The sequence below is a fragment of the Mobula hypostoma genome, chromosome 30 (genome assembly GCF_963921235.1).
Source record: "Mobula hypostoma chromosome 30, sMobHyp1.1, whole genome shotgun sequence".
NCBI lineage: Eukaryota > Metazoa > Chordata > Chondrichthyes > Myliobatiformes > Myliobatidae > Mobula > Mobula hypostoma.
The window spans coordinates 9,495,963-9,507,436 of record NC_086126.1 but is presented as its reverse complement, the minus strand read 5'-3'; the positions used below and the strand labels follow the sequence as shown (position 1 = coordinate 9,507,436).

Here is an 11,474-nt window from a genome sequence, read left to right as displayed (position 1 = left end):
CTGATCTTACTGAGTCTGCCCGCAAGAAAACGAATGTCAGGCTTGGTGCATGGTGACACCAAGATGTACTTTGTACAATAAATTTAATTTGAACTTGCACAGATGATTCAAAGATCCAAAGCACATTTATTACCAAAGAATATATAAACTATACACCTTGAGATTTGTCTGCTTACAAGAAACCCGAATAACCCGATTTAAAAAAAAGACCAAAACCAACCGCGCCAAGAAAGAGAGGGAGAGAGAAAAAAACACATTCATGCAGACAATAGAAGCCAGACAACGGCATCCTGAACCAGACTGAGTCCCAGATCCGATCCGGGAGCAGCCGGAGTAGGCCGAAAGCCTGGGTCCCCAGTTCATCTCACCAGCGGGGCAAAAACACAGAGCAGCCAGACCAGTTCGCAGCCTCGGCCCCGCGGGGAAAGGAGTGAGCGTTCGCGGGGGAAGCGAGCGAAATCAGCCCGACCCTCGGGCTTCCAGACTATCTGGGCCGGTGTCGAAACTATCCAACCACTGGGTGGTGCCTCGCTGTGCTTAGTTGTGTTTTAAACATTTGCAAATGGCAGACGAAGAGTAACCTCCTTATCACGTAGGCAACCAGAGTACATCACACGCTTCCACAGAAGCTGCTAATGCCATACAATCAAGCAGCATCTGATACCACCAAAAATGGCCCTCCAGCCCGAAACTGAACAGGCTGCTTCCTGCAGATTATAAATACATGGGTACCCTGCGCTGCACAATGAATATGTTCCCAAGAACAAGAGCAACACTGTAATTAGTGTTAAAAATCATTACAGAATCCTGTACAAAGTGTTATTGACAGTACTGCTGCAGCAGCAACCTAGCAAACCTGCTCCCCCATGTAGCGAGGTTGCCCAGTATACCCTATACTGTACATTTGGGTGCCAGGGTGGAGATGCCTCTCCACCAAGGGAGGTGTAAGGTGCTCTTTCCCTCTGCTGGCCTGCAGGTCACCCCTGGGCAAGGTGCAGCACCTGCTTAGCCTTTCCCCATGAGAGCAGGTCATATCAGCAGCCAGTGTATATCACAATCACATATTATGCGACCACTGACAGCAGGCAGATAATCTCTGAAGAGTACTGATAATGGCTGGGGTCAACCGGTATTGAAAGGACACACTGCCCAGAAGAAGGCACTTCTGTAGAATTTGCCAAGAACAATCATGGCCGTAGACCACGATCGCCCACGTCATATAGCAGATAATGATGATGTCATACCACACGGCACATGATGATGATGACCGTATAGAAATCGCCAGGCTGGGTTGAGAGGTGTGCAGATAAGGTAAGACAGAGACAATAGCTTCCGTCTTCCGTTGTAACTTGCGGCATTGACACACAAAGAGCAGGTGCACCAGTCTCCGGCAATGAGCCCAAACTTACTCACTGACCAGGCTGCATTCCTGAGCATCAAGTGACCACACCACCTGCCCTGGCCTACCACCTCCGACCCCCGCTGCTTTTGGTGACCACACCAGAGGAATGCCAGTGAAGTTTAGCAAGGTTACGGAGATTTACCAGGATGCTGCCTGGACTAGACAGTGTATGAAGATAGAGTGAGTTAGAGCTTTTCTCTTTGGAGCTAAGGATTGTGAGAGGTGACTTGAGAGAGGTATAAAAGATGATAGATAAGTGGCCAGCCAGACTCTTTTGCCCAGGGCAGAAATGGCTAATACGAGGAGCATAATTTTAAGTTGATTGGAGGAGAGTATGGGGGGTGGGGGGATATCAGAGGTAAGCGATTTAACACAAAGAATGGCGAGTAGTGTAATGCCTTGCCAGGGGTGGCTGTAAGAGACAGCTGCATCAGCTGCCCTTAAGAAACTCCCAGATAGGCATGTGGACGACAGAAAAATAGAAGGTTCTGCAGGAGGGAAGGGTTAAATTGATACTAGAGTTGGTCGACACAACATCGTGGTTTGAAGGGCCTATCCTGATCTGTACTGATCAGTGTGTACTTCAACGGAGGGAGGGTGGGGATTTGCTTCAGGTGCCTGATGTAGCCAGAGTGGATGTGGTTAACAAAGTGCAGGTGGGCACTTACCTCTCAGTAGCAGTGCTTTATTGATCTAGGAGTATGGTATCCCCATTCAGAATGGGGGGAAATTAACTAGACTGGATATATTACCATTCCAACAATGCTATAGTTATAGATCTAGTTTTAACCGACATATCTGACAAATAAACTCTTCTCGGGCTTCCAGCCTTCAAGGAGCACAGGAAGTGTGTCCATTTGGGTTACCTGGAGAAATCGGCTGTAGCAGAACATCGCATTTGCAATGGCCATAGGATTGACTTCGACAGCACAAAACTACTGTGCCATGCCAGTGGCTTTTGGGACCGTCTGGTGAAGGAAGCCATTGAAATAAAACCAGAGGAAAAGGATTTTAACAAAGACGGAAGTCTCGCTCTAAGTAAGAGCTGGAATTCGATTGTAAATGAGGTGGGAGAGCAGAAACCTGATTGGATGAGGGCTAACCAATCAAGAGGGACGGACGATGGGGGTCTAAATACCACCGGGCTAAACAAACCCAGGTATCATCCCTGATGAAGATGGCCAGGTTTGTCATCAATACATCAGTTATAACTGATACCTGTACCCGGCTGGAAGCCCAAGAACAGCTGATTGAAGATCTGATTATGTTACCACCATAAACTAGATTAATATTCAAGTCTGTGCTCGAGACATCCCCAGGGTGATTCACTCCCCTTTATGGAGCAATCTTTATACTGTGGTAAACGATGACACCTGCTGGTTGCTGGCTCAGATAGAAGTCCGCTTCAGAGTCGGCAGACTTCTTCCAGCTGGGGAACTGTGCAACTTTGACAATTAATTGGGTTGAAAGAACACAATGGTAATTCAGAATCAAAATCCAACGAACATTACAGTGGGCGATGAATAACCTCTCTCTGCATGAGGACTGATACAAACAGGAGCATTAGAAAAAGTGACGTTTGTTTCTTTCTTGAGATGAAAGTCCAACATGGTAATTGTATCGCACAATATCCGATTTGCTTCCAGATTTCATCTGTGGGGCTGCTTACCACAAATCTGAAGTGTCAAGAGCAGCATGTGTAACTTTGAACGTGGTCAGCACAAAGAAAGTAATAATACTCGAGAATAGATTGGCTTTGGCATATAATACAATACTCCACCCATACAGCAAATATAATTTGAATGTGACGAATTTGTATACAATGGCTATCAAAATAAGCCATACAGGTGAGGTGGTTTCACATTTGAGAAAATTCCACATCGAATGCATTATTAAATAAAATCTTTAAACAAGATCCCAACACCTATTTTTACAAATAAGAAATCCCACAAAAGGTAGTGGATTCAGCCCAGTACATCACGGGTAAAGCCCTCCCCACCATTGAGCACATCTACATGAAACGCTGTCATAGGAAAGCAGCATCCATCATCAGAGATCCTCACCACCCAGACCGTGCTCTCTTCTCACTGCTGCCATCAGGTAGAAGGTACAGGAGCCTCAGGACTCGCAACACCAGGTTCAGGAACAGTTACTATCCCTCAACCATCAGGCTCTTGAAGGGGATAACTATTGAGATGTTCCCACAATCAATGATCTCACCTTAAGGACTCTTTATCTCACATTCTCGTTATTTATTGCTATTTATCTATATTTACATTTGCAGAGTTTGTTGTCTTCTGCACTCTGGTTGATCTTTCACTGATCCTGTTTACAGTTACTATTCTATAGATTTACTGGGGATGCCCGCAGGAAAATGAATCTCAGGGTTGTATGCGGTGGCATGTATGTACTTTGATAGTAACATTTACTTTGAACTTTGTAAATAAATTTGGTTCAACATATGAGGCCTCATAAAATATAATTTTGTACCCATTTGTCAAAATATGAGGTGGCCTTATTATTGATCAGGAAAACACAAAGAATTAAATTAAATACCTGTATTCAACGTGAATTGGTGAGACTGATTAGAATCTCAATGTAACAACAGTAAAATGCTTTAAAGTCACCGAATGGCTGCAGCACAGGCCATTTGCCCCATCACATCCATGCTAGCCCTTTACCAATCCCATTTCCATAAACAAACAGTGTGAAGTACGGGATAATGAGGCTGTGCTCATCGACCAATGATGGCAAAGGGGAAAGAAGCCGTTCCTGAAGCGTTGAGAGTGGGTCTTCCGGCCCCTGTATCTCCTCCGTGATGGTAATGGTGAGAAGAGGTTGTGTACCGGATGGGGACAGCCCCTAGAAAGTCCGGCAATCCACAGGCGCTGAAGACCGGAAGACGAAGCTGCCCTCCCTTGGGGTTAGAGGATTGTGTAATGCACATGGGTGAGGGCCTAGGCAGGAGGGAGGGAGGGACAGGTCTTGTTTTGCTGTTGTTGCCTGGTACATTGCGTTTTTCTGCACAGCAACCTGGACGTGCTATGTTGGCACCCAAATACATGTCTCGCTGTAACTTTCCACATCTTCATCATATGTTTTATCCAATTCCCTCTTCTAGGCCACAGCAGAACCTGCCCCAAGCATATAGGTAGTCAGTAAAATTACATTTAGAGGGAGACAGAGGGGAAAACACAGAGGCAGCAAAGATGTGCCCTGTTATCTTCAAAAGGGAAAATCTCCTCTCATTTTCAACTCCATGTGAAGTGCCAGAGGTGGAGGAAGTCTGCTAATTGTAATGTATTGTGTGAGTATTCGTAGTGTCAGAGGGCGTATGACGTCAGGACGTGGAAAAGGGTTTTAAAAATGGAAGTCTGATGAATAAACGGGGTTGTTCAATCTACATCGGTGTCCGAGTCACATCAATATTACATGGTGTCAGAAGAAAACGCGAGAAATAAAAAGGAAGAGAAGACACGTAAAAGATGTCACAGTTACAGCCACCGTCAAGTTTAAGCCTACAAGGTAATCTTGCTGAGAACTGGAAAATATGGATCCAGAAGTTTGAGCCGTTTTGCACCGCTAGCGGCGTAACTGAAAAGACGGAGAAAGTGCAAGGTGCTACGTTTCTGCACGCGGCGGGAGAAGAGGCAATAAAGGTTTGCAACACGTTTGTCTTCCAAGATGATGAGCAAGGTAAAATTGAAGTGTTGAAAAAAAAGTTTCAAGATTACTGCGAACCGAGAAAAAACTTAGCGTTCACCCGACACCGGTTTTTCACGAGGGCTCAAGGACCAACGGAGACCATAGACGCCTATGTAACAGATTCGAAGAGCAAGGCAAAAGACTGAGAGTTCGGACAACTGCATGATTCTTTAATACGTGACAGGATTGTATGCAGCATACGAGATGATCAAGTGAGAGGCAGGCTGTTGGGAGAGGCGGATCTTACATTAGATAAGGCGATTGATGTTTGCCGTGCCAGCGAGATCACGTCAAGTCTGGTTAAGGTGCTCAATAAAGAGATTGAAGTGCACAAAATAAAAACTGTGAAAACTGACAAGAATAGGACAAAGCCAGCTCCACAGGATGATCAAAAGGAAGTTAATTGCAACAGGTGTGGTTATAAACATGGATACAGAAAATGTCCAGCCTTTGGTCAGACATGCAAGTTATGCCAGAAATCACTTTGCAAAGGTGTGCAGATTGAAGGAGCACGCAAGGAAAATGCACGCTGTGGAACAGAGTGGGGGCAACAGTAACATGCTCATTGGCACAGTTGAAGTGGATCAGGAGGTATGCATCAAGAATATTGACAATACAGAGATGGAGGATGAAGATGATTGGACCCAAGATCTGATAATAAACAGGAGGAAAGTGACATTTAAGCTTGACACTGGGGCAAAGTGCAATGTAATGTCGGCAGAAACATTCAACTTACTGGACATCAGAGGAAGACTGGAAAAATCCACCTGCAAGCTTGTTGCATATTTCGACCACAAGATGGCGCCACTGGGCATAAAAAGCACTCACCTGTGTATACAAAGGTCAAAAATACAAGATCGAGTTTGAAATAGTACAGCAACATGTTTCAGCAATACTGGGCAAAGCAACATGCACAAAGCTAGGCCTGGACATTCTCAAAGACTTGATGACTTGTTTTCTGGATTAGGATGTTTACCAGGGAAACACCATATCCGGATTGATCCAACTATTGCACCAGTCGTGCATGCCCTGAGAAAGATTCCAGTAGCTCTCAGGGATCGAGTAGTGGAGGAGCTACACAGAATGGAACAGATGGGAGTCATAACAAGACAAATAGAACCGACCGACTGGGTGAATAGTATGGTGACAGTGGTCACAGAAAAAAAGACGAGGATTTGCATGGATCCACAAGATCTCAACCAAGCCATCAAAAGACAGCACTATCCGCTGCTCACGGTTGAAGAGGTTGTCTCCCGCATGCCTAATGCAAAATACTTTTCAGTATTAGACACAAATCAAGGCTCCTGGCAGATCAAGCTGGATGAAGAAAGTTCCAAATTATGCACTTTCAACATGCCCATAGGGAGATATCGTTTCCTGCGTCTACCCTTTGGGATTTCTTCTGCATCAGAGGTATTCCAGAGATCCGTGGCACAAATGATTGAAGGCCTGGACGGGGTGGTCAATATCATTGATGATTTGCTGATATGGGCTGACACAATTGAGGAACATGATCAGAGACTGAGGAAGCTCCTGGAGAGAGCACGTGAGTACAACCTAAAACTGAACAAAAGTAAACGTAAGATCAGAACTACAGAGATCAAATAGATAGGTCATGTGCTCAGTGCTGATGGGCTAAAACCAGATGATGAAAAGGTCAGAGCTGTGGTACAGCTACCACCACCCAAAGACGAACAAGCAAGAACTATTGAGGTTCATGGGCATGATACAGTATCTTGCCAAATTCATTCCCAACTTATCAGAGGTCAGCGCTCCACTCCGAAAGCTACCAGAGAGCAAAACTGAATGGCATTGGGAAGACAAACAAAAGAAAAGTTTTGACACATTGAAGCAGTTGGTTACCAATGCACCAGCACTCAAGTTCTATGATGTCAATATACCAGTGACGATGTCTGTGGATGCCAGTTCGGAGGGAATAGGAGCTGTTATACTGGAGGATGGGAGGCCTGCGGCGTATGGTTCACGAGCACTTACGGACTGCCAATGCCGATATGCTCAAATCGAGAAGGAATTACTCACCATAGTTTATGGGTGTGAGAAATTCCACCAATATGTATATGGCAAAGAAATCCAGGTTGAGAGTGATCACAAACCACTTGAGAGCATCTTCAAAAAGCCACTCCACCAGGCTCCTATGAGGCTGCAAAGGATGCTGCCCAGGCTACAGAGGTACACTCTCACAGTCACCCATAAGCCAGGAAAAGAACTGTACATCGCTGATGCTTTGAGCCGTGCTTACCTCAAAGAGCAAAAGGAAGAGTTGCTAGGAAGAGAGCTGGAGGTCAACTGGGTTACACCTCAGCTACCCATCTCTGAGGAGAAGTTGAACATGTTCAGGAAAGCGACTGCAGATGATCCTGAAATGCAAATGCTAAGAGACATTACAATGAATGGATGGCCAGCAGAAAGATGTTCCAAAGGAAATGCAGAAATACTGGACATTTAAAGAGGAAATCAGCTATGCATCAGGACTAATGTTTAAAACGGCAAAACTCATCGTACCAAACCAAATGAGACAGGAAATGCTCAACAAGATTCATGAGTCACACCTGGGGATAGTGAAATGTAAAGAAAGAGCAAGGGACATTTTCTATTGGCCAGGCATGTCAACGCAGATAGAAGACATTGTGTCTCAGTGTGCTGTCTGTCATGAAAACAAAAACAGCAATCCAAGAGAGCCTCTGCTTCCCCACCCACAACCAGGAAGACCATGGGAGAAGATTGGCACAGATCTCTTTCACTACAATGGTGCAGAATATCTGCTTTGTGTGGACTACTATTCAAAATATCCGGAGAACACCAAGTTAAGTGACACATCCAGTCGAGGTGTCATTACCGTAATGAAGTCGACATTTGCAAGACATGGTATTTCTGATATTGTCGTTAGTGACAATGGTCCACAATATGCCAGTGGTGAGCTCAGAGGGTTCTCAGAGAGCTGGGAATTTCAACATGTTACTTCCAGTCCAGGGCACGCTCAGTCTAATGGACGAGCAGAGAGAACTGTACAAACTGTCAAGAACATGCTCAAGAAGGCACAAAGCAGCAACGGTGACCCTTACATTGCTCTGCTTGAATACCGCAACACACCGATCGAGGGTGTGGGCTTCTCTCCTGCGCAGCTGTCGATGGGACGTCGTCTGAAGTCCAAACTGCCAACATCCACAACTCTACTGACTCCAGAAGGTAACGCTCAAGTACGTGACAAGCAAAAGTACAAGCAAATAAAGCAAAAGGACTACTATGACAGACATACAATACAGTTGCCAGATCTGCATACCGGTTAAAATGTCAGAATACAGAGAGGAGACACTTGGCAACCAGCTGTGGTTGTGAACAGACATCAGCAACCAAGATCCTTCATAGTTTGCACGCCGGATGGAAGAGTCTAACAGGAGGAACAGGAAGCATCTGCTGAAGACAGGCGAGAGGGAGTTTCCACGTACAGATGCACAGGACATTTCCACATATACAGACATGGAAACAAACGACACCAAGAGTGATGCAGACCCCAAAGACACAGAGGTCACTGGAGAGACTGACACGGATGAAGGTCAAGCACAGTCACAGTTGCATCACACACGGTCTGGGAGACAAGTCAAACTTCCAGCTAGATACAGAGACTAATGAAAGGTTTATTAGTCTATGTTAGTAAAAGAAAATACACTGCTGTTAGTATTGTAAGATACAATGCAGAATACAGTACAAGAAGGTAAGTTTTTTTTTAGTTTATGCCATGGTTGTTCCACTGTAAGAAGGGCATACCTAGAGACATTGTTTTGGTAATTCACAGTGTTGTAAAAAAAATTTTGAGAAGGAGGATGTAATGTATTGTGTGAGTATTCCTAGCGTCTGAGTGCGTATGACGTCAGGACGTGGAAAGGAGTTGTTCAATCTACGGCGGTGTCCGAGTCACATCAATATTACATTAATAACAATCGGTCAGGAGATGCAATGGGCATTTTTTTATTTTTGGACTTGGGTTGTTTTATAGATGAGGAATGCCTGCCTCTTACTGATGCTTCGCACAACAGTGTGATCCTGTCAATTCTTGTAACAACCTCCAGTACTGTATCGACGGTAATAGGCACAGGCACCTCTCTCTGCAAAGGGCTGCACCAAAAAGATTAATTTTCACTGAACATCAAAAAGAAACTTGAAATAAATTAGGAGTTCTCATCACGGATTATCTCACCTGGTCCCTTGATATCACCTCCCTGAACAAGAAGGCACAGCAGCGCCTCCGCTTTCTAAGGAGATTGAAGCAAAGCTCCCCCCAACCCCCATCTTAACCACATTTTACAGGAGCTCAGTTGAAAGCATCCTGACAAGTTTCATCTCCATCTGGTATGGGAACAACAGAGCATTGGACTGGAAGTCCCTGCAAAGGACTGTGAGAACGACCGAGAGGATCATAGGGGTCTCCCTACCGTCCATCGGGGACATTTATCAGGAGCGCTGTGTACACAGGGCCCTTAGTGTTATCAAGGATCCCACCCACCCATCCAGCATCCTCTTTGACTTTCTACCATCAGGCAGGAGACTCCGATGCACAAAGACAAGAACGGCCAGGATGGGAAACAGTTTCTTCCCTCAGGCCATTAGGATTCTGAACTCCGTGCCGCATTGCATTCGAAGTGTCACCGGTTAATCTGTTCTGTATCTGACAGTATTTAATATTAATGTACTTTAGTTTGTTATTTATTAGCGATTCATCTGTAGATTTCACCCTTATGTTCATAAGTTATTTTATGTTGTGTATATTACTGTGCTTTACACCTCGGTCCGGAGAAACATCTCCTTTGACAGTCATACACGTATATAGTTAAATGAAAATAAACTTGACTTGACTTAAACATCAGTAACAAAATCCACATTAACCCACGTTGAGTCAATGGTTGTGCAAATTCAATTCTGATACCTTTGAGAGAAAGAGACCCAGGAACCTGGGCTTCCGCTATAAATCATTTACAATTTTTCTTTTACAAGTTACAAATCTATTAATCTTATTCTAATAAGGACCTGTAAACCATAAACACAAGAGATTCTGCAGATGCTGGAAACCCGAGGCAACACATGGCAAAACGCTGGAGAAACTCAGCAGGTCAGGCAGCACCTATGGAGGGAAATAAACTGTTGACGTCTCGGCCCGAAACACCGACTGTTTCTTCTCTTCCGTAGATGCTGCCCACTCTGCCGAGTTACTTCAGTGTTTTGTACGTGTTACTCTGTAAACAGGTTCTTATTTTCTGACAGCCATCGCGTGGAAGCCTTCGTTTCCACCAGACACGGCTCATCGTTTTTGTACCGATTTTGCTTGCCGCCATCTCCGCCTGCAGCCCCGAAGCTAGTCGCACGGCCCTTCCTCCTGTTGCTGGGGACAAAGTGCGGAATTCAGAATCCCTCGCCGCAGGACGTGTGGGCAGAAAGACCCGGAAGGAATGTCTGCAAAGCCTGAGAACAAAGGATGGGCAGTCAGAATGACACAGGAAAAAGCATTAAAAAATCAATCCTAGCCATAAGTCACTCAGGCTGGGTTGAACTGCTCTCCGGTCCTGGCAATACACTTGCCAACGTTTCGTGGCTGTGCGAGGAGACATCGTCAGCAGGTTCGTTTTGTAACTCAATTTCAGAATCGAGCTTCCAAAATGCCGTCCAATCAGCCGACTGAAAAGTACCTAAAGGCCGAGCATTCAGAGGACACACCACATTCCACAGCGTGCTGACGACGTCTCCTCGCTCGGCGCCAAAACCTGGGCAAGTGACTTGCCAAGATCAGAGAACAACTCAACTCAACCATCTTCGAATAAATTACTCAATTAGTTAAAAAAAACACACACACATGGAAAAGCCACGTTAATAGATCAAGTTTCAACCTGTGGTATCACCACTATTCGGGACAATTGGTCAAAATAGATCAAACAAATGTAAGGAGTTTCTTCTTTCATGTCACTGCTAAGGCTAATAAAATGGCTTCTTTGTCATGTTAAAAATAAAAATGGCTTCTTTGTTACGTTAACTGCTGAGAAAGTGCTTCTCTCTCGCAGCTTGTTTGGGTCATAATTACTGATAAGAGAATTGTATTCATTTGCTAACCAATTGGGATAGATGTTATTCTTTCTTGTGTGTCTGTAAGCTATTGTTTTCACGGGCTGTGGGGCAGGAGGCGCGATGGGGACAGGGAGAGGAGACGGGATGCTGTAAGCTGGCCGATGGAACGGAACCCAAGCGGGACTCCAAGGCCCAGGGTCTTCGGCGAGGACAGGAGACGAAGACAGACTCGTGCGGAGCGTTTGGTCGACAACCGTGGTTGGTCCCAGGCGGCGGGTCGAGGAGGTCGGAGGGG

At 45.3% G+C, this 11,474-nt stretch overlaps 1 protein-coding gene across 3 annotated transcripts in view; it reads right to left on the bottom strand.

Moving 5' to 3' along the window:
* LOC134339539 (centromere protein F-like) overlaps positions 1–11,474 on the bottom strand; it is a 123,030-nt gene continuing 111,556 nt past the window's right edge. For all 3 annotated transcript variants that reach the window (XM_063036147.1, XM_063036146.1, XM_063036149.1), the window contains one exon: positions 1–10,582. In XM_063036147.1, the coding sequence (XP_062892217.1) occupies positions 10,476–10,582 (107 nt within the window). In that variant the 3' untranslated portion in view covers positions 1–10,475. The remainder of the gene's footprint in view (positions 10,583–11,474) is intronic.